The sequence below is a fragment of the Brassica rapa genome, chromosome A02 (assembly GCF_000309985.2).
Source record: "Brassica rapa cultivar Chiifu-401-42 chromosome A02, CAAS_Brap_v3.01, whole genome shotgun sequence".
In the NCBI taxonomy this organism is placed as follows: domain Eukaryota; kingdom Viridiplantae; phylum Streptophyta; class Magnoliopsida; order Brassicales; family Brassicaceae; genus Brassica; species Brassica rapa.
The window spans coordinates 3,366,562-3,388,092 of NC_024796.2; the positions used below are offsets into that span (position 1 = coordinate 3,366,562).

Genomic DNA, 21,531 nt, shown 5'->3' on the forward strand with positions numbered 1-21,531 from the left:
ACATTTTTCACTTTTTCTTCTTACTTTTAATTTTTTTTAATAAAAGTTTTTTTAGAAATTACAAATTAGAATGCACTAGCTCCATGAATGTAAAGCCCATAGAAGCCCATTTGATAAGTCGGGAATAGACCGGTTCAGTTTAACTCTCGATAATTCCGCAGCTGGTTAAGGCAAAACCGTTCTTCTTAATCGGAGCGAATTAGCGACTGCGATCGGAGAAGAAGAAGGAGAGGGCCATGGGAATCTCCCGAGCTCGCTCAAGCACCGTTTGTATTCTTCTGTTACTCTCGCTGAGCTTATTCCCCTGTGCTTTCTCTAAATCTCCTCGTCCCATATCCGTAAGTCTCTGTGTTCGAAACTCAGTCTAAGCTTCGTTAGAGTATGCTAAAAAGGCTGACTCTGTGGGATAAATCAATATTTGTAGGATGTGGAGATCAGGGAGAAGAAGAACCAATGCTATGCTGATATAGATAGGTGAATTTAGCTTTGATTCTTGCTAAAGTCTTTTTTTAATTAAGATATCAAGAACCATTATTGTAGGATAATTTGCTAAGCTTGTTACCCTCAAAGCAAAGCTTTTACAATGGTTTATCAAATTATTAGCTCATTTTTGTTTTGTGGAAAATGAAAACAGTGGGCTATGGGGTTGGCAATGCAAAGCTTCTGCCATTGCTAAAGAGAATTGTGCGCTGCGATGCCTCTCTCCGGTTTGCTATGAGCTCATCTATGAGAGTGATCCAGTAAGCAGTGTACAATGATGATTCTGTAAATGATGTTTCCTTTTTGATGCATTTTGTGTTTTTTTTGTTGAGCAGCTTGAGGAAGGTGAGAAAGATTTGATTAGGAGCCAAGAATACAAATATTGTATGTACAAGTAAGTTCTAAAACATCATTACATATCTCTTTCTCATTGGTTATAGTGTAGGAAGGACGAAACATGATGAGTGAATATATTAAGTTTTGTTTGTTCATTCAATCCAATCATCCATCTATACTGATCTGTTTTTGCAGGTCTTCGCTCGGGGAGAGCCTAGATGGTGTTCGTGGCAGCTTTTTATAGAACCAAAGGCAACACAAGAGTTTCTTTATTTGTGCTCTCTTCCATGTTTGTAAGACTTCGATTTGTTTCAAACGCTAATAATGTGAAAGTTAAAATTGCTGTTTTTGTATCTTATAGTAGCATTCTGCGTAAATGTATGATTTTGTAGCTTATAGTATCCACAGTTGTGTAGCTTTACACTAACTAGGCAACACACGAGCAGTAGAAGCGATGAAGAACCTCACTTTTAGATTTGATTCGATTTGTTTAAACAAATTTGGCAACACATGAGAGAAAGAGGTAAAAGCTGTTGTGATCAAAACACACTCCTAAAGTGATTTCTAAAAAGTAAACAGAAGATATATGTTCGAGTAATCATCCGTGACTGTTACAGACGCTCGCCTTGCTCACGAGCAATAGAAGCAGAGAGGATTCCAAGGTCTCGATTGAGAACAGTTAATGCGGCTTCACACTCGGACACAATTCTAGTCACAGAAGACGGCTCTCCAGCTACTGTTCCCGATGATCCAATCGACAGTGCTGCATGCGAGTCTCTTAGGTTCTTCAAGTTCCCTAGGAACTGTCACCAAACAACAACACACAACTCATTTCTTTTCAACTTGGGAGAGCTACTCAATTTTGATAGAAGGAGACATCAGGGGTTACCTTCAGAAGCATATTGTATGCCTCCAGTAAACGGTTCGCAGCAGGACCAAACCCATGGAGCTGAGGCACTTCCATCATGTGAGTCCATGGACGGATCTCCTGCAGGTAAGGATACAACAGTTCATTTTCCAATTTCAGGAAAAGCCAAGTCAAGTCATAGCAGAATTTTTTTATAGGTGCAGTATAAGAAACTTCTGTACTCCTGACATTTTAGTGTCAGCTTATCTAGGTTGATAGGGAGAGATCACGAAAACACAGTACCTTTGTGTAGATTGTGTTGAACGCTCTAGCAGTTTCAAGAAACGATTCCAAACGAGCCCTTAGTTCAGATTCCACTTCTGCATATTCTTCGTCCGGGTTGTAGGCATGCTAAAAAAAGAAAAGACATGTTTTTTCTTATACAATCTGGATCTTATGTCAACATATATTTGAATCCAGCATTATATTCAATGGAGGACAACAACAACAACATGACTGTTGCCTCCTATTAACAAGTCAACATGACTGTTTCGACTCTGATGAAACAGCATATTGGTCTAGGGAGTCATGCCGTTCACAGCTAATACAAAAAAATTCGATATGGAGCAACCAAAACGCACCTTTGCAGCCAAATCATCGACTTTTTGCTGAAGATTAGAGAGAATCTTGGCCTGTTCTGAAAGTTTTGTCTCCAGTTCTGAAACATCTGGTCTGCAAATAACATTGATTAAGGTTCATAATGTCACTACATCTGCTAATATATGAAACCTCTGAGACCAGCTAGATCTGAAAGCATAATTCAAGGATGATTTTGAAAACATGGGTCAAGGGATATAACTAATTGGCTCCAAACAATAAAACATTGGTAAAGCCATCTAACAGGACTCATAGTAGTTCATACGTTAGTTTATATCTTCAGTTCCTCTGAGGCAAACACACAATAACTAAATAACTACAAAGGGAACTATAAGTTGGAGATACAATAGTTCTTACAAAGGATATATTGACTGGATCTGCACATCAGCAGGGAACAGTTTGCATTCCTCAGAAAAAATCAGAGACTGTCTCTCTGCAATAGCATCAATGAGCTGAATATCTTTCGCAACCTGCTCATCAATACTGAAGAATAAGCAGAATCATTTGTTATGCCCGAATCAGGATTAAGAAAGACTACAAAATTGCAAACAGACATAGTAATATGAACAAACCTCCATTCAGGATTATCAGAGAAGAGGCTTGCCTCCACTAAATCAACAATATTGCGAAGCATTTCCATTCGATCTTCATAGGTTCCATGTCCCTTAAAACAATGAAACTTTCAGTTGCGGATAACTTAAACCATGCTTGGAATTTGAGAGATCATGGAACTTGAATAAATATCAGTTCAATGCAACCTCCCCCAACAAATTTAGATATACAAAAGAGTGTGTAAGTAACCATTTTTTTATTAAAAAAAGAAGCTTACTTGAATGGCTTCTATATCTACTGTTGGTGTGAAGCCCAGAAACTTTGCTATCTCTGCCAAATCTGAAAACAAGAAGAAGCTCACATAAACAAACTCTTCCTAGGAGAAACGAAATACCAATGGAAGCAAGCACCATAGTCTATAGTAGCTCAAGAGATAACTGAAAGGCATACACTGAATACGAACAGTTTCTTCATCACGAACTCCAGCATCTCCCTGAAGATTTTGCTGAGAGAAAGGAGACTTATCACCTAACAACCTCCAAGAAACCAAAAACAAAAAAAAAGAACAATACTTTCACTCTGTTCGCAAAAAAAGAAGAAGCTAACTTTCGAGTTTGATTGACTTTAAAATCTAGAGACTGTTCCGCATTGTTCTGGAGTAAACAGATGCGTAAAGTTGGAGAAGGGAAGAGAGATAATACTTGAAGAAGAGCCATTCGAGAAGAGCATAACGTTCCATCCCGGCGAAGAGGAGAGACTGAGCAGGAGCATTTGCCCTTGGGTAACTCAGCACCGCGAGCTTCTTCTGTATCTCCTCCATCTGCTTCGCCGCCATTTTATACTCTTCCCCGGCGAAGGCTTCAACACCGATCGAATCTCCAGATCTGACCCTCGTTGGGTTTTCTCTCCAAACTCAAATATAACCTAATTTACCAAACTGCGCTGGTTTTCATCTCTACCGTATGAATGAATAACAAAAACATTTTATCAAATCTAACCATGTTTGATTTTTGAATTTTATTTTGGATTAACTTTTTGTAATACCATGGCCCTGTTGGTTTGTACATCTAGAAGATGGATCCATCTAAACGTGTTATCGAGATGTTCCATCTGGATGTTGTTTGTTTCTTCATTTCGTCCATACATCCAGATGAATCATCTGAATGCAACTATGTTCCTTTGCTTTTCATTTTTTAATTTTCATCTGCATCCAGGTAGACTTGTTAATAAAATGACTAAAATATAATTTTTTACGTTTCGATGGAAAAATAGCATTTTTACGGTTTTGGCCGAAAATATTTTTGCGGTTTTTGAGAAAATATGTGTTTTTCGCGAAAAAATGCATTTTTATGGTTTTGCCGAAAAAATACGTTTTATGGATTTGGTGGAAAAAATACGTTTTTGCGTTTTGGACGGAAAAAGTGTGTTTTGAAGTTTTGGCAGGAAAAGTGTTTTTGACGGGAAAAGTTTTTTTTCACGATTTTGGCGGAAAAAGTTTTTTTTCGCGATTTTGGCGGGAAAAGCATTTTGCGGTTTTGACGGGAAAATACATTTTTCCGATTTTGGCGGGAAAATGCGCTTTTCCGGTTTTGGCGGAAAAATGCATTTTTCTGTTTTGGCGGGAAAATACGTTTTTTTCGGTTTTGGCAGGAAAATACACTTTTCCGGTTTTGGCGGGAAAATACATTTTTCCGGTTTTGGCGGGAAAATACAATTTTCCGGTTTTGGCGGAAAAATACATTTTTCCGGTTTTGGCGGAAAAATACATTTTTCCGGTTTTGGCGGAAAAATACATTTTTCCGGTTTTGGCGGAAAAATGTATTTTCCTGGTTTTAGCGGAAAATACGTTTTTCCGGTTTTGGCGAGAAAATTCCGTTTTCCGGTTTTGGCGGGAAAATTCTGTTTTCCGGTTTTAGCTGGAAAATTGTGTTTTTCGGTTTTAGCGGGAAAATGCGATTTTTCGGTTTTGGCGAAAAAATGCGTTTTTCCAGTTTTGGCGGGAAAATGCTTTTGCGGTTTTGGCGGGAAAATGAGTTTTTTCAGTTTTGGTCGAAAAGTGCAGTTTTACTGGTTTAGCCGAAAAATGTGTTTTTATGAAAATGTGTGTTTTATGTTTTTTTTTTGCTGAAAAACGCATCTTGCGGTTTTAGCGAAAAATTGTGTTTTTCAGTTTTTGCGAGAAAATGCATTTTTTAGTTATAGCGGAAAAATATATATGCAAAAAATAGAATTTACGGTTTGAAAATAATATTTTGATTTTAAAAGGTCATTTTTGTCATTTATCATTTTTGACTGAACTAGATGCATCTGCATCCAGATGCACCATCAAGACTCACCTTCATTTGGGTGAAAGTTTGAAATAAGTTTTTAAAAATTCTGTTGGGTGATCCATATGGATGTAGCATTATAATGCACAAAACAAACATCAATTTACTTCTTTACCCAGATGGATCACCTGGGTGAACAAACGAACATGGCCTTAATCTAATTTTGTTTAGGCCTATTGAAAGGGAGTTTTATGGTTGTTTGTTGTATCATATTATTATTCATAAAGAGAGTTTTTCATAGCTACCTTTTTCTATTTTCATAAGAAAAATATTCCATTTTTATTTGTGAGGAAAAAATATCATTTTCTTTCTCGTGTATCTTTATACATATCGGTCATCAATTGGTTCATCGATTGGTCTCGGATTACAGTAATTTTTTTAAATATGGATATTTTTAAAATTTTAAATCGAATTTTTGGATCACTGGATTAACCGATTTGATCACGGGTTTGGATCAAATTTAAAAACGTTGATTATAATGTAAAAATATTTTAAATACAAATTAGCAAAATATTTATTAAGTTATCAGTAAAAAAATTAGTCATAAAATAATCTGTTAAGATCTAGTTTTCTTATTATTCGTAAGTCATTTCTTTGTCAACTGAAAAATATTTATTATTTTCGCATTAGTTATTATAATTAAGTCTTATTTAATTTCAAAAAAAAAAAAATTGTAATACAAAATTTTGCTGTTTTTCTATATATAAAAAGGACACTGAAAAGGTGGAAAAAACTGGTCTTCGACAGGACAGCTCAGGTCCTCTTGCTGCTGCAAACTTGTCCAAAGAAAAACCTCAGAAATTTGATAAAGTTTCAGTCTTTCCTCCTTCCTCCCAACATTCGTTGATTTTTCCACAAGGATAAACGCGATTAACAGATAAGCCACCTTCATCTTTCAGCTCCAACACTCTCAAGAAGCAAATGAAAGGGGCAAGTGTCAAGAAGAAAACCCATGTTGTGAATGACGCTGGTGAGGCTGAAACAGTCGGAGGAAGCGGGAAAAGAAGTGGAGGAGACGGCAGTGAAGATGGAGCGTCGATTCTTGGCGAGATGGGTGATGATGACATGCGTACGGAGGATGGGGAAGAAGAAGAAGAGGATGAAGAAGAAGGAGGAGAAGAAGAAGCTAAAGAGGAGAGGTCAAAGCTAGATGAAGGCTACTTCGAAATCGAAGCTATTCGCCGTAAGAGAGTTAGAAAAGTAAGTTCCTTTTCTTCTTCTTCTTATTACAGCAAGTGTGGTTTTAAGATTAGTATGTAACCCTCTTCACATTCTCTACATTGTTCATTTCTTACAAATGTGGTTTGAATTTGAGTAGTTTAGGAGGAACCAGAATCTGATTTAATGATGATTTTACTAGCTTTAATGTTTTAATATATTCTTATTGATCATAGGGGAAGGTGCAGTATCTAATTAAATGGTGAGTTCTTCAATAATCAATACTCAAGTTTCATTTTCAAGTCAGTGTAACATAATGCTTTTTTTTTTACATAATTGTGAAAAGGCGGGGATGGCCTGAAACTGCCAACACATGGGAGCCTCTAGAGAATCTACACTCTATTGCTGATGTTATTGATTCATTTGAAGGAAGGTTAGTGCATATCTTAATCTTAATGTGAGCAGTTACATGTGGTATACTAATTTGCTTTTCTTGTATCAATAGTTTGAGGCCAGGGAAGCCTGGTAGGAAGAAGAAGCGCAAATACGCAGGTCCTTATTCTCAGCTGAAGAAGAAGCAGCAACGTTTTGGTTATGATGCTGCTGAGAAGTCTGAGTCTTCTACATCTCTTAACAACTCTAGCCTCCCTGGTATTCGCGGTCCACTCGACCTCAGTGGCTATGTAGCCACCACCAACCAAGGTGAAGCTAACAGTGGGAGTGTTGGTATGGTCAGACGAGTTAGTTTGAAGGAATATGATCCGACGCTTAATGAGTTAAGGGGACCAGGCATTGGTTGTGAAGGTGATAGTGTAAGAGCAAATGGGTTTCTCAAGGAGTTTGATAAGAACAGTGGTTTCATAGGTGCTAAGCGGAGAAAGTCTGGTTCTGTGAAAAGATTCAAACAAGACGGAACCACAAGTAACAACAACAACAACCACACTACAGATCAGAATCTGACACCAGATTTAGACTCTTTTGGTAGAATGGTAGAACCACATCACAATAACAATCTGTCTCAGAAAAGCAAAGCGGAGGAATTAGACATTGTGAGGATCATCAAGCCAGTGAGATTCTCTTCATCTATAACAAACAATGTACAAGACGCGTTGGTGACCTTTTCGGCGTTGAGGTTTGTCTGTCTCTTTGCACTTTGGTCACTTTTTTCACATTTGAGTTCATACTTATTTGGCTACTTACTACTCATAGGTCTGATGGGAAGGAAGTAACGGTAGACAACAGGTTTCTCAAGGCTCACAATCCTCTTCTGGTAAGGTTTAATCTTTAGAGCTTTTTCTTTCTGCATTTTTACTCATATGGAATAGTTCTAAAAGCTTTCCTATTCTGTGTTTTTTTTTTTTGTGACCCCAGCTGATTGAATTCTACGAGCAACATCTCAAGTACAATCCCGAAAGATAAGAATTTGTTTGTACACAGCACTTTGTAGGTAGCAAAAAAGATTAGAAGATCAACGTGTAGAGTCGAGGTAGTGGCAAGTTGTTTTTTTATCTTCTCTGGTTCGTTATTGTCACTTAGACTTGGTGCTTTTCTTGAGCTGAGATTTTGTTAAACTTGCATGTTCAAAGATCAAAAAATATATATATCTAACGCATGAATACAAAGTTACAGCAAACCAACAACCTTCACTGTGGTGTATCAATCAGTTGATGTAATTTTGAAGGAACAGGAAGAAACTTGATCTTCTTTGGATTTGGTTGCTCCTTATGCAAGTCATCAGGTCTTCTTTTCGGAACCCCTGCTTCATCTAATTCTTCCAAATCAGGATCATGAATGTTCTCATTGTCGTCATTAGAGAACTGTTGTGAGGAGGATGAGCTTTCATGCTCCTCTTGTAACATGTCTTTAAACGTTATGAGGTGCACTGCACACTTCTTAACCTCTACCAGCAGGTTAGTAGAAGAATCTCCGTTTGTGTTTTCGATTGAAAATTCAAAGAAGACTTCGTTGTAAGCTCCCATGGACATGCAACTTCTGCTGAACAACAGAAGATGATCTGATCCAAAACTCATGTTTGCGAAAGCTTTTGGATCAGGATACCATAGCTCATCCATAACAACCAGCTCTTGAGCATCATCAACCCTTTTTAAGATACAAGAGCAACGTATCTTGAGATCGTTCATTGAGTACTCTTGTTAAGTATAAAAGTCTATACTCAACTGAATACTTCTTATAAAGGTTTGCTCAATCAAATTACAACAATAGAGACGATCTCATACGATCGAATCTCTCACTCTCATACGAGTAAGGATCAAGCTCATACGCTTAGATCAATATTATTGTAAAATGATCGATGATCTCTAACTGCCATTCTACAAATCTATTTATACTCATCCCTCTTTCTTCTGATGATTTCCACGTGTCACTTAAGCTCCTCAGCTCCCTTCTCACTTGCCAGCTCAGCTCCTTTCCACCTTCTTCTCGAATAAGTATGTTTATACCTATCAATACTCCCCCCTTTGAAATTAAGCTTGCCCTCAAGCTTGTATGACGGAAATTGCAGCCTAAACTCCTCCAGCAACATCCACGTATTGTCATGATCCAAACGATCCCTCCATTTCACCAACAACTCTTCCTTGCCAGCCTCCGTGACTCGTGATGCAACGATGTTCTCTGGTTGCAGAACCATATCAGTCAAATCAGAACAAACAGGAGGAATGGCTTGCACAAACTGTCCATGTCCCAGCGCTGCCTTCAATTGCGAGATATGAAACACAGGATGAATACGAGCCTCGTCTGGTAACTTTAATCGATAAGCAACCTTCCCAATGCGCTCACTGATCTCATAAGGCCCAAAATATTTGGCTGCCAGCTTTTGACAGTAACGACGGACCACAGTGTGTTGCCTGAATGGTTTTAGCTTCAAATATACCCAATCCCCTACTGCAAAACTCAACTCTCTACGATGCTTATCCGCACTTGCTTTCATCAAATGTTGAGCACGCAGCAAATGCTGCTGAATCTGAACCAACATCGCATCACGTTCGCGTAAAGCCATCTCCAAATCATAATTGTTCGTTGAACCTTCTTCAAAACGAACAATAGCTGGTGGCTCCCTACCATAAACCACTTGAAAAGGAGTAGCTTTCAAAGCTGTATGAAAAGATGTATTGTACCATAGTTCAGCCCAAGATAAAAATTTGTGCCACGTTCTTGGATGACTGGACGCAAAACACCTGAGATACGTCTCCATACATCTGTTTAACACTTCCGTTTGGCCATCCGTTTGTGGGTGAAAAGCTGTGCTGTACTTGAGTTTAGTTCCCGAAGCTCTGAACAAATCCTTCCAAAACGAACTCAAGAACACTCGATCTCTGTCAGAGACAATTGAACGCGGAAAACCATGATGCTTAACAACCTCAGAAACGAATTTTGAAGCCACCTCTACCGCAGTAAACGGGTGTTTCAGTCCAACGAAGTGAGCATATTTGCTAAGCCGATCAACCACCACCATGATCACATTAACCCCTTGAGAACCTGGAAGCCCTTCCACGAAATCCATTGACACATCTTCCCAAATACGATTCGGAATGGGTAATGGCTGCAACAATCCTGCTGGTGCTAGTGTAGAATATTTGTGAGTTTGGCAAATGTTACACTCAGAAACATACTTCTGCACCCTCTGATACAGACCCTCCCAATGAAACATCGACTGAATCCGCTTAACTGTTTTTAGAACTCCTGAGTGTCCTCCTTGTTGACCATCGTGATATTCTGATAACAGTAGTGGAATGGAGGCTGAATCCTTTGGTATGACCAATCTGCGTTTGTACCAGAGCTTTCCATCAATCACTCTAAACTTGTCATTAACAATTTTGCCTTCCTTAATCCACTGAATTTTCTTCTGAATCTCTACACACGCTTCAATCTCCTTATATATATCCTCCACTTGAAGTGCTGCTGGTATAGTAAGAGCCAACAACAGCGAACTCATCTCTCTCACCACGTTCCTCTCAATCCTTGATAAACCATCCGCTGCCTTATTATCACAACCTGGCCTGTACACGATGATAAAATCAAAGCCCAATAACTTCGTCAGCCAGCGATGATATTCCATATTTACCTCCTTCTGTTCCAACAGGTATTTTAAGCTTCGATGATCTGTATGAACCACAAACTGACGCCCCAACAAGTAGTGCTTCCATTTCTGAACCGCCAAAACCACTGCCATCAGCTCGCGTTCATAAGCTGGTTTCAACTGCTCTCTCTCTGTTAAACCGTGACTGAAGAACGCAATTGGTTTACCATCCTGCATCAATACAGCCCCTACGCCAAAGCCTGATGCATCTGACTCAATAACAAAAGGTTTTTCAAAGTTTGGTAAAGCTAGAACCGGTGCTTCTACCATTGCTTTCTTAAGTGAATCAAACGCCAACTCTGCTTCTTTAGACCACTGAAAACCGTCCTTTTTTAGTAATTCTGTCAATGGTCTTGCGATCGAACCATAACCTTTCACATAATGCCTGTAATAGCCTGTTAGTCCCAAAAATCCTCTCAATTGTTTCACTGATTTCGGCAATGGCCACTCTTTCATACACTGGGTTTTGATCGCATCAGTCGCTACGCCGTTCTTGGATATGATATGACCCAAATACTCAATCTGCTGAAGACCAAACGAACACTTCTTACGGTTAGCCAGCAACTTATGCTCCTGTAACACTGAAAGTACCAGCCGTAAATGTTCAGCGTGTTCCTCGACAGTCTTACTGTATATTAGCACATCATCAAAGAATACGAGAACGAATTTTCGAAGATATGGCTTGAAAATGGAGTTCATCAATGCTTGGAATGTAGCCGGCGCATTTGTGAGTCCAAATGGCATCACTAGGAACTCATAATGCCCTTCTACTGTCCTGAAAGCAGTCTTTGGGATGTCTTCTTCTTGCATACGGATTTGATGATAGCCCGAGCGTAAGTCCAGCTTAGAAAAAACGGAGGCGCCATACAACTCATCCAATAGTTGATCAATTACAGGAATTGGGAATTTATCCGGTATCGTAGCCTTGTTCAATGCCCTGTAATCAATACAAAACCTCCATGATCCGTCTTTCTTTTTTACCAACAAAACTGGACTTGAGAACGGACTTGTGCTCTCTCTGATTATCCCTGCTTCCAACATTTCGCAGACCATTTGTTCCATCACCACCTTAGTGTTGTGTGGGTAACGATATGGTCTCACAGAGATAGCAGTCACCCCTGGTTTGAGATTGATCGCATGATTCTTTCCTCTAAAAGGAGGCAAAGCCGTCGGCAATGCAAACACCTGATCAAACTCAGCCAGTACGTCTAACAGCTTATCCGGAATCATAGGATCGGTTGATGTTACCCCACTAGAGATAGTGAAAAGCTCTTCTCTTCCTTTTACTACCTTAGTAGAAATAGGAGACAAAGACTTCATAGAGAGCTTGGAAGTGTGGAGTGATGGATCCCCGAACAATGTCACTTTAACTCCTCCATGAATAAAGGACAGTTCTTGTTCCTTCCAATCCACCTCACATCTTCCTAAGGTCTCGAGCCATTGAATGCCTAAAATAACATCAACCATTCCGAGTTCCAAAGCTATAAAATCTGATGTGAAAGTCGCATCTGCTAGTTGGAACGAAACCTCTCTGCACACGCCCAAACTGTTGACTGAGGCTCCATTTCCTAGCAAGATGTCGAAACTTGTTTCTGCACAAACTTTCAACTTAAGTTTCGTCACAATCGATGGAGTAATGAAATTGTGAGATGCCCCACTGTCTAGCATCACTATCACATCAGTCTTCTGAATCTTTCCATATAACTTGGTGGTCTTTGGCGAACCAACACCCAAATACGAGTTTAATGACAATGTGCATAACTCTTGCATCTGAGCCTCAAAGAAGAACTCTTCTCCGTCGTCCTCTTGATCCTCCACGACTTCCATTTGTAACCCGTTGAGTGTAGTCATCACTCTTACATCTTTATTTGGACATTTGTGAGCTCTTGTCCATCCCTTAGCTCCACATTTGAAACAAATGAATTCTTTACGCATCCTGTCCAATTCTTCATTAGTGTATTTCTTCACTTTACTCTCATTACTACTGCTATTCTCACTCTCCTTCTTTTGTTGAGCGGTCGTAGAAGAAGATCCTCCCGCACTCGTAAACTTATTCTCACTATCAACATATCTTCTGTGAGAATTGTAATGGGACGAAGACCTTAGTGGGTTGTGTTGATGCTGCTTGTGCTCGATCTTGTCATGTTTAGTTGCTTCACTCACCACCTTGCAAAAGGCACTAGACTCCATTCTCAACACAGCAGCAATATGATTTTCCAATCCCACTGGCTCCTTTATTCTTATCACTTCCTTCATCTCTTGGTTGAGCCCCGTGTAAAAAATCTTGATCAAAAGATTATCATCCAATCCTTTAACCAACCCTGACAATTCTTCAAACTCCGAGATGTAATCGCTTACAGACCCCGTCTGTTTGATAGAAAACAAGCGTATTTCTGGTTCTTCTTCAATAGATTCAGCAAATCTCAATACCAATTTCTCTTTGAACTCCCTCCAATCTCTGAATCCTCTTCTTTTCAACTCCCATCCAAACCATTTCTTCACCTTTCCTTCCAGACTCAGCCCCACCAATTCCAACCTTTCTGTGTCATCATACTTCCCAATACTAAACCAACGTTCGACCTCCGTAATCCAAACGTAAGGTTGCTTCCCGGAGAACAGTGGCATTTCAATCTTTCGCAGCATCGATTCTCTGTTTGCAAGATTCATATCACCAGATCGATAACCTAGCACTCGTTCCTCCGGATTTCGTTCCCAGTTCGAGTGATATACCTGAGGATTAGATGATCTTGGATCGTGATGAGGACGATCGTCGTTGCGATTGTTTGACTTCTCCAAGATCTGTAAGATAGAACCGAGTCGTTGATTGAGCTCCTCGAATCGAGCATCTGCTTCTTTTCTTGCGCGATTCAATCGAATGTAGCCTCCTTTCAAGAACTCTAGATCCATATCTTGCAACTCGTTATCGGTTTCCTCCTCCGTTTCGTCTCGCGACGGACTGGGCTCCCCAACTTTCGCCTTCGACATTCTTACGATTTCGCCGGTAAACTTCTCTTCGCCGGAACTACTCTCCGCAGCTCAAATCAAGCTCCGATCAGCTCGATTCCCACCGTCGCGTCGTAACGAACACGCTCACCGCACCAATTGTTAAGTATAAAAGTCTATACTCAACTGAATACTTCTTATAAAGGTTTGCTCAATCAAATTACAACAATAGAGACGATCTCATACGATCGAATCTCTCACTCTCATACGAGTAAGGATCAAGCTCATACGCTTAGATCAATATTATTGTAAAATGATCGATGATCTCTAACTGCCATTCTACAAATCTATTTATACTCATCCCTCTTTCTTCTGATGATTTCCACGTGTCACTTAAGCTCCTCAGCTCCCTTCTCACTTGCCAGCTCAGCTCCTTTCCACCTTCTTCTCGAATAAGTATGTTTATACCTATCAACTCTCCATCAACTCCAATCATGATGCATGCGGAAAATCCCAGAATGTCAGATGATGGTTGACGTATTCTCAAGGAAGATCCCATGGCTTGGTGATTGAAACAAGATGGCACATCTCTTCCAGGAAAATAAGAGTGTTCTGGTTTTGCTGCATCTAGCTTCATGTTACGGTGGATGAGAATCTGTGCCTCTTGATCCAGTTTGTAACAGTTGCTCGCTACAAGCTTGCGCAGACAACAAGGCTTGAAGCAGCCTGAGATACTCACTAGTGATGTGCAGCCATGGGCGTAGATATACAAGAGACGCCGTGGAAGGTCATCAGGCAGTGCTTGAAGTCTCTGACAATTGTTAACATCCAGTCTGCTCAGCCTGGTGAGTCGTCTGATGCTCGCGGGGATGTGTTCAAAGTTGTTACCACTCAAATCTAGTTCTGATAGACTCCACAAGTTACCAATACTGTTTGGGATCTCTATCATGTTCATGTTGCTTAGGCACAGAGCTCTCAAGTCATTAAATATTGATAAGTGAGGACATAGAGAATGCAGACCTTGTGAGGTATAGAAGCTATTCCCGATTGCTAAAACTTGCAGACGTTCAAGTCTTGCAATAGACAATGGTGCTCGTCTTATCGCTGTTCTTCCAGCTTGAAGCACCTCGAGAGCTATCAAATTACCAATGTTTTCAGGCAGTTCTTTGATGCTGGTCCTTTCCAAATCAAGCCACCTCAAGCAGCTCATTGTCTGACAAATCTCTGGCGGAAGGCTCTCAAGTACACAACAGCCAGAGAGCTTGAGCTTTTCAAGTGATCTTAACTCAGAAATGCTTACCGGAAGTGATTTAAGTTTTTCATTTCCTGAAATATCCAAGGACCTAAGCTGAGAGAGATCACAGATTCTTGCAGGAACTTCATTAATCGATGTCTCAGATATACGCAGAACTTCTATGTTCTTGGCAAGGCGAGGGAACTCGTTGATGTTAAGGCAACCAGACACTTCAAGCGTTTCAAGACATGTGAGGCTCAGTAATGAGTCCGGGAGGTTCTCAAGATGTTTGCAACCGTTCAAACTCAGTGATTTAAGTGACACCAAGTGCTTTACAGAACTCGGAAGAGTCCTGATACTCTGGCAATCTGACATATCCAACTCAACCAGACAAGAGAGACGGCTGATCATCGATGATGGCAGTTCCTCTATCTTTGTACTGCTCAGGTAGAGTCTTCTGGCATTCCAAGAAAACTCTGGAAAATGCATTAGGCTTGAGCATCCGTTCATTCCAACTGTTTCAAGCGACTTCAAAGCGATTCCACTTGGTATCTTCTTGAGTTTGGTGCAGTTAGTCAAGTAGAAACAATAAAGTTTCTGGAGGTTTTTGATAGATGGAGTAACCTCAGTTAAGCTTTGGCAATAGGAAAGGTTGAGTTCCTCAAGGTTTGTGGCTTTTGAGAGATCCGGAATTTCGATTAGGTATTTACAACGAGAAAGATCCATCTTCTTCAGTTTCCTAAGAGGCTGAAGATAAAAAAAAAATGGTTATAATCCAGTAGCAAAAGTAGCCAACAGTGACATGTGGAGAATTTTTTTACCTGGATTCCATTCCAAAGATAGTGGAGATGGCTATTACTCATAAAAAGTTCAACAAGAAACTCCGGATGAAACCTTGAAGGCAAAGAGTTTAAAGGGTATCCATCCCAGCGTAGATAACGAAGCTTGCGCGGTAGATAAGTGAGGCCATTAGGTAGATGCACTCTAGTCTCTCCATCATATGAAAGATCATAGAAGTTGAGAAGCTTGAGATTAGACAATCCCTCAAAACCTTGATCACTAGCCAATACCTCAGATACTTCAGACATGTTAAGTGACATTCCTTCAACAACACTTGTTCCCTAAGAAATAGAAAAGAAGAAGCTATCAAAAACTATTTACACATGAGAGAGTTAGGAGAAGAGAACAACTCACAGTAGTTTCTGACAGCAGATCACAGATGTCTTCAGGTCTCCATAAAAGAAACCGTTCAGCTTGTCGGCGTACAAGTTCTCTACCCATCTGTTCAACCAAATCATGCATCTTTATGCATCCATTTGATATGACTATCAAAGACTTCTCAGTGAGAACCGTGATACCAATTTCAGCGGCATAGCCACAGATATCAAGAAGTCTTGTGGCGTAATCAACATGCTTCATGTTGTAGAAACATGATATGTAGAGAAAAATAGCCTTCTCCTGCTCATCCAATCCATCGTAGCTAACTCTCAGAACCTCCATGATATCACTATGAGGAGAAGTTTCAAGCCTAGCGAGTGTGCTTTCCCATTCTCTTTCGCCTCTTCGATAAAGGAAAGAACCTAAAACTCTCAAAGCCAGTGGAAGACCAAAAGCATAGTTTACAGCTTGAACTGCTAACACCCTAAACTCTGGAGCTATAGTCTCGTTTCTGAAAGCATAGTTGCAAAAGAGATGTAAAGCTTCTTTTTCGGGTAAACACTTAACTTTATATATCAGTTCTATGCCATGAGAAACTAGCAAATGTCTATCTCTCGTTGTAACAATGATTCTGCTTCCAGGACCAAACCAACCAGTCTCCTTAACCAATCCATCCAGCTGCTCAGATCTATCTACATCATCAAGTACAATCAAAACCCTTTTACGCCTGAACCTTTCCTTTATCATGCTCGAACAAGAAACCGAGTCTCTCTCTCGAAACATTCTGCATAAGAACTCTCCCTGTAGACGCTCAACTCCATATCTGTTACACACTTCCTTCACATTCTCCATGAAGCAATGAGCTTGAAACCGAGATGAGAGCTTGTTGTATAAGTATTTAGCAATAGTAGTTTTCCCAACTCCACCCATTCCCCAAATACCTACCGTGCGAACATCTTGCTCCTCTATAGACATCATAGACTGCAGAAAGTCCATATGAGAACTCATTCCAATCAACTCATCTGTATCATCCAGTGAAGTGGAAACCAATCTATCAGATATGTCTTTAACAATCTTCTTAATTAGCTTCGACTCATCCCTCCTACCACACAAAATGAAGGTTCATCACTTTATATAACTTTAAAACATGTACAGTCACAGATAGGCCTGAGCTTTTTTTACCCCAAACCAAAGTCCCACTTTAACCCGAACCGAAAAGATTATTATACAAAAATATCCAAATTTGACTTAAGAATCTAGTATTTTCGGGTTTGGATACAGCCCGAACCGAGAAATTAGGATACAACAATATCCGAAATTAGTTAAATATGTTAATGTTTAATTGTTTATATATATATATGTGTATAAAGATAATTTAGAACTTTGTTGTTTGTTTTATTTGTTATTTTAAATATTTTAATTAGTTTAGGTAGTTTAACTAGTTTTTAATTATTTTTTAAATAATTTGTATATTTTAATTATTTTTGTTAATTTTCTTAAGTTAAAAAAAAAAGATATTTTGGATTATTTCAGACATTTCTGAACCGAATCCGACCCAAAAATTAGTAAAATCCGAACATGACTTATAAGCATAGTACCAAAAATCCAAAAATCCTAATCAACCGAATCCGAACCTAACCCAAGCGCCCAAAACACACAAAATCTTAGAAACTTACCAGTTCCGAGAATCTTCACCAGATATAGCAGCTAACTGCGTCAAAGCTTCTCTCCATTTCATCACCTTCTTCTTGTCGCTATGACTCTCAACACCCTCACCGAAACTCCCAGTCTGTCTTCTCACATCAGAAGGATCAACCTCGTAGAACACGGGTATGATTGTCTTCTGATCAACCGTGTTCTTACGTTCCATGATCTCCAAGAGCTCGTCCAAGCACCAGCTCGAAGATGCGTAGTTCCTAGAGACCACGACGACCGCGAACCTGGAGCCTCTGATCGTATCCACAAGCTCTGAGGAGATATGCTTGCCTCTCTCGAGATCCAAGTCGTCTCTGAACGCGTTGATCCCCATCCGATCGAGCTCGCAGAACAGATGGCTCACAAACGTTTTGCGCACGTCTTCGCCTCTAAAACTCACGAAAACGTCCGTTTTCCAGATGGCTGAGGCTGAAGGAGAATGACAAGGAAGAGAAGCCATGACTCTGTTTCCAAGCTTGTATGATTCCATCATCTCATCATCACTCGTCAGATAAAGTCAGTCAAATTTTTCTCCTCCTTGCTATATTTAGAGTAAACAGGTTTCCATCTATCATCACCCAGTGCTTCTCTAAACCTGGAAACCATGAAAATGATTGTCAGAACAGGTCTTTGAAGCCAAGCGTCCAACGTCGTAACGACATGTGGAAGTCTCGTTCAACTATTGAAGCTTTTTTATGATGATTGCTTGTCCACGTCAACACCTATGCTTTTAAGAAAATTTTATAAATATATGGTCCTAATAAATTAATAATTTATATGCACAAACAAACATGTACGAGAAATTCTATAATATAAGTTTTTGTCACAAAAATAAACTTCAATAAAAAAATGATCAAAATAAATTTTATTAAAGGATAAAAATGTATTTTTACCTTAAGATTAATTAATTTAGATTTAAGGTTTAGAGTTAAAGGATGAAGTTTAGGATTTTAACTTTAAAAAAATAAAAAATAAATATTAAAAATTTCAAAATAAATAGGATTATTTTGATCATTATCTTCTTTGAATGTTATTTTTGTGACAAAAACTTAAAATGACTATTTGAAAGAATTGTCCAACATTTATTCACAATGATATTATCTTTATATTTTTAACATTTATATTTTGATGAGATTTAATAAAATGATATGTACAACAACATTTAAATTAAACATATTTTATATATACCAAATAATATGATTAAAACAATTTGAATATCGAATTTCAAAATTTTAATTAATGTATAAAACATAAAATTAAATATTTTTCTTATTCCAGAAAAAATATATTCTAAAACAGATTTTTTAATAAATTAATAACTCAATAAATTAATAAAATATTATAGTTCCAACATTATTAATTTATAAAATTTCTACGGTACAATGATTCTCGAACTTCAAAATCATGTCTTTACCCAAAAATTATCCAAAATCTTAGATAGATGTTCAGACTTGATGGCATTTGACGGAAGTGAAGAATATAAATACATAATGTGATTAGAGTTTGAATATCTGGGTGACAATGGAACAAAACAAGTTCTTGAGGAAGTTATGATGAATGTTTTTACAGAACTCACTCCAGGAGGTGGTGAATCCATTCTTTTACAATAACCGGTGAGCCATACCAAGGTCTGGTTTCATCGTCTGAACCAACAGGGGAATGGTAAACACCTTCGAAGCTAACGTTAAGCGCACCTTCAAGATGAGCTGAAACCTCAGGAACCACTCCATCACCCCACACATCAGCTCTTCCACATACTTGCTTGTATCCTTGCCCTACAAAACGAGCACGAAAGCTAGGCCCTGATGAATCCCCAGTCTTGTTGCTTGCTAATGCAAGCTCAGAGATGGCTTCACCACCTTCGATTCCAACAGTCACATCAGAATCAACGTTTGCATCTGCCTTGTCCACTAAAGGAGCTCCACGAATGTATCTACACAATGAACTTACCAAATCAGAATCCCAAGTTTGGAGACATGAACATCAATGGGTCTAAAAGAAGAAACACTACCTCCCGGCGATGCAGACATATCTCAGCTCAGGAGTGTAAACAGCTTTTGCACAATTGTCTTCAACGTAATAGAGAAGACCTCTTGTTTGATCAATAACCCCTGATAGTCCTCTCGGTGGTGGTCTATATACAAAACCACACAGTTAAAAACGTCAAAGCAACATCTCTTGAAAACTCTATAAAAAAAAAGTAATGAACTTTTTTCTTTTGGTTACCTACAAGTGAGGCGTACCAAGTGTCAGCAACAAGGAGATATCAGCGGTTCCGTATTCTTCCATGTACACTCGAGCAAGCCATCCTCCCGCTGAGTGTCCAATCAAAGACAATCCTTTACCTGTAAGTGACACAAAGCCAATAAATTTTATCTATCCAGTTTGTCCAAATATCATTGTACTGACCCGTCCTGGGCCAAGCCTAATAAAACATTCGTTTCAGGCCCCCAAAATTTTTGAAACTTTTATATGTAATGTAAACAAAATAATTTAGGCTCCATAAACTTTTGAAATCTTTACTAAATAGTATAAGACCTCCAAATTCTCAGGGCCGGCCCTATTTGTAGATCATGAGACTTTACCTTGGGATAACTCATTTGCTTCACGGACAGCATCATCAATTCTTTTCAAGTACCTGATCATACATAATAAGCCAGACTCATAATTTGAAACAACTAAAAGACAAACAAGTGAGTGAGTTCATACCAATCAAGAACAGGACGTGGGCGGAGAGTGCCGCGCCAGTAGGCAGGATCAACCAAACCGGCTGCATTTCTAAACCAATCAAGCCTTGATACAGCTGCAACCACTGAAGGAACACCGTACTCACCCAGTGTCACCTCCAGCTTCTTGTAGTCTCCTGAGTTGTTGCCTAAACCCTAACCAAAAAAAAAAACAATTCCACAAAGGAAGAATATAACACAACAAAAGTTTTGGACTATAAAGACGTTTTATAAGTAAAAATGCAGAAAGCAAGTAAGCAGGTTAGTGAAAACAGAGAACTGATCCAAGAATGAAAAAAAAAAAAACAAATCTTTGTGGAGCCACACATAGGTATTCTCTATCAGAGCAGGGGAAGGGAGGTTTATTACCGGGAGAATGACGGCTGGACGGGGTTTGAAATCGCCGGAGGAAGATGGTGACGTGGCGGAGGAGAAGGTGGGCCTTAACCTGAGCGATGGAAAAATCGCCGAGGCCATCGTTTTTGTTCAGTGGATGTGAGTGAGTAAGCTCAGGGGGAGCTGGTAAAATCCACATGTTCTTTGAGTAGTTTGATGTATTTACAAAAGGATCCCGTTAGTTTCAATTTATACCACATTAAGTACAAAACTCTTGAAATATTTATAGATTGAGAAGGCACCTTTCTCTCTGGAATTTGAATTGACTTGAGATTTATATATGAGCAATAAATAATGTAATAAAAAGTCACCTTGAGTGTAAATCACGCTAAATAAAGATGGTTTTTTTTTTCTCTTAGCAAAATAGAAACTTAGACGAGCATAACAAAAACAAAATGGAAAGTTAGACCAGCAGAAAATCATAATATACAAATACATTTGAATAGACAAGAGAAGAAAATTGGGCAATTGTCAATAATAGCACATTTTGAAGTTTATGTCTCAAAAATAGCACTAGAAGGAGAAAGTCACAAAAATGACATTCATTAAAGGGTAAAATATCTGTAATACCCTTGGTTTAAAATTAAATAAACAAATAAAAAATAAATAAAATAAAAATAAAAAAAATGAAAAAAAAAATTATTTCTGATTATATGTTTTCAGATTCGAAATTTTTATAATTTTTTTTTTGAAATTTTTTTTTCGAATTTTTTTTTTATTTTTTTTTCAAATTTTCTTTTTTTAATTTAAAAATACTTTTTTTGAAACTATTTTTAAATTTTTATTTTTATTTTAGTATTTATTTTTTATAAAATTTTAAACCCTAATTCCAAAACCCCACCCCTTAACTCTAAACCCTAAGGTTTGGATTAATTAACCCAAAGGGTATAAGTGTATATTTACCGCTTTAATGAAACCTATTTTTG

The 21,531-nt window shown here is 38.6% G+C and overlaps 5 protein-coding genes across 7 annotated transcripts; 2 read left to right on the forward strand and 3 right to left on the reverse strand.

The window, feature by feature from the left end:
- The first annotated feature begins 104 nt into the window (after positions 1–104).
- LOC103851117 lies at positions 105–1,217 on the forward strand. 2 transcript variants are annotated; one of them, XM_009127948.3, is made up of 5 exons: positions 105–338; positions 425–474; positions 635–740; positions 816–864; positions 1,012–1,217. In XM_009127948.3, the coding sequence occupies exons 1-5, from the start codon at positions 237–239 to the stop codon at positions 1,032–1,034; spliced, it is 330 nt and encodes a 109-aa protein (XP_009126196.1). In that variant the 5' UTR covers positions 105–236; the 3' UTR covers positions 1,035–1,217. The 2 variants fall into 2 exon arrangements, with proteins under 2 accessions (XP_009126196.1, XP_009126195.1); XM_009127947.3 differs by having other exon boundaries at positions 816–874; positions 1,012–1,212.
- A 45-nt stretch (positions 1,218–1,262) lies between these two features.
- LOC103851118 (AUGMIN subunit 7) lies at positions 1,263–3,906 on the reverse strand. The gene is made up of 9 exons (XM_009127949.3): positions 3,574–3,906; positions 3,323–3,408; positions 3,150–3,211; positions 2,893–2,984; positions 2,678–2,803; positions 2,305–2,395; positions 1,967–2,074; positions 1,706–1,804; positions 1,263–1,619 (listed from the first exon to the last, which is right to left on the reverse strand). The coding sequence occupies exons 1-9, from the start codon at positions 3,705–3,707 to the stop codon at positions 1,428–1,430; spliced, it is 990 nt and encodes a 329-aa protein (XP_009126197.1). The 5' UTR covers positions 3,708–3,906; the 3' UTR covers positions 1,263–1,427.
- An 870-nt stretch (positions 3,907–4,776) lies between these two features.
- Positions 4,777–7,990, forward strand: LOC103851120 (chromo domain-containing protein LHP1). Its single transcript, XM_009127952.3, has 6 exons — positions 4,777–6,399; positions 6,594–6,619; positions 6,704–6,790; positions 6,863–7,489; positions 7,567–7,627; positions 7,729–7,990. Exons 1-6 carry the CDS (start codon positions 6,121–6,123, stop codon positions 7,774–7,776), a joined length of 1,128 nt encoding a protein of 375 aa, XP_009126200.1. The 5' UTR covers positions 4,777–6,120; the 3' UTR covers positions 7,777–7,990.
- LOC103851119 (disease resistance protein RML1B) lies at positions 7,943–18,669 on the reverse strand. 2 transcript variants are annotated; one of them, XM_033284266.1, is made up of 6 exons: positions 18,062–18,669; positions 17,465–17,986; positions 15,825–16,890; positions 15,452–15,751; positions 13,872–15,377; positions 7,943–8,504 (listed from the first exon to the last, which is right to left on the reverse strand). In XM_033284266.1, exons 2-6 carry the CDS (start codon positions 17,974–17,976, stop codon positions 8,001–8,003), a joined length of 3,888 nt encoding a protein of 1,295 aa, XP_033140157.1. In that variant the 5' UTR covers positions 17,977–17,986; positions 18,062–18,669; the 3' UTR covers positions 7,943–8,000. The 2 variants fall into 2 exon arrangements, with proteins under 2 accessions (XP_033140157.1, XP_033140158.1); XM_033284267.1 differs by lacking the exon at positions 7,943–8,504 and adding an exon at positions 8,528–8,816 and having other exon boundaries at positions 13,865–15,377; positions 17,465–18,669.
- Positions 18,670–18,904: 235 nt separating this feature from the next.
- LOC103851122 lies at positions 18,905–20,905 on the reverse strand. Its single transcript, XM_009127953.3, has 6 exons — positions 20,579–20,905; positions 20,193–20,365; positions 20,069–20,121; positions 19,714–19,828; positions 19,495–19,617; positions 18,905–19,416 (listed from the first exon to the last, which is right to left on the reverse strand). The coding sequence occupies exons 1-6, from the start codon at positions 20,684–20,686 to the stop codon at positions 19,056–19,058; spliced, it is 933 nt and encodes a 310-aa protein (XP_009126201.1). The 5' UTR covers positions 20,687–20,905; the 3' UTR covers positions 18,905–19,055.
- Between the last annotated feature and the right edge of the window lie 626 nt (positions 20,906–21,531).

Excerpts from the sequence above, each read along its gene's own strand:
- LOC103851117 (XM_009127947.3), top strand. The coding sequence starts at position 237 with ATGGGAATCTCCCGAGCTCGCTCAAGCACCGTTTGTATTCTTCTGTTA. Across the intron at positions 339-424 it reads AATCTCCTCGTCCCATATCC|GATGTGGAGATCAGGGAGAA; the intron begins GTAAGTCTCTGT and ends CAATATTTGTAG. Across the intron at positions 741-815 it reads TCATCTATGAGAGTGATCCA|CTTGAGGAAGGTGAGAAAGA; the intron begins GTAAGCAGTGTA and ends TTTGTTGAGCAG.
- LOC103851118 (XM_009127949.3), bottom strand. The coding sequence starts at position 3,707 with ATGGCGGCGAAGCAGATGGAGGAGATACAGAAGAAGCTCGCGGTGCTG. Across the intron at positions 3,409-3,573 it reads CTCGAATGGCTCTTCTTCAA|GTTGTTAGGTGATAAGTCTC; the intron begins GTATTATCTCTC and ends GGTTTCTTGGAG. Across the intron at positions 1,620-1,705 it reads CATACAATATGCTTCTGAAG|TTCCTAGGGAACTTGAAGAA; the intron begins GTAACCCCTGAT and ends GTTTGGTGACAG.
- LOC103851120 (XM_009127952.3), top strand. The coding sequence starts at position 6,121 with ATGAAAGGGGCAAGTGTCAAGAAGAAAACCCATGTTGTGAATGACGCT. Across the intron at positions 6,791-6,862 it reads ATTGATTCATTTGAAGGAAG|TTTGAGGCCAGGGAAGCCTG; the intron begins GTTAGTGCATAT and ends TTGTATCAATAG. Across the intron at positions 7,490-7,566 it reads GTGACCTTTTCGGCGTTGAG|GTCTGATGGGAAGGAAGTAA; the intron begins GTTTGTCTGTCT and ends TACTACTCATAG.
- LOC103851119 (XM_033284266.1), bottom strand. The coding sequence starts at position 17,976 with ATGATGGAATCATACAAGCTTGGAAACAGAGTCATGGCTTCTCTTCCT. Across the intron at positions 15,752-15,824 it reads ATCTGCTGTCAGAAACTACT|GGAACAAGTGTTGTTGAAGG; the intron begins GTGAGTTGTTCT and ends TCTATTTCTTAG. Across the intron at positions 8,505-13,871 it reads TGATTGGAGTTGATGGAGAG|TACTCAATGAACGATCTCAA; the intron begins TTGATAGGTATA and ends ACTTAACAAGAG.
- LOC103851122 (XM_009127953.3), bottom strand. The coding sequence starts at position 20,686 with ATGGCCTCGGCGATTTTTCCATCGCTCAGGTTAAGGCCCACCTTCTCC. Across the intron at positions 19,618-19,713 it reads ACACTTGGTACGCCTCACTT|ACCACCACCGAGAGGACTAT; the intron begins GTAGGTAACCAA and ends TTTTGTATATAG. Across the intron at positions 19,417-19,494 it reads TATGTCTGCATCGCCGGGAG|ATACATTCGTGGAGCTCCTT; the intron begins GTAGTGTTTCTT and ends TTCATTGTGTAG.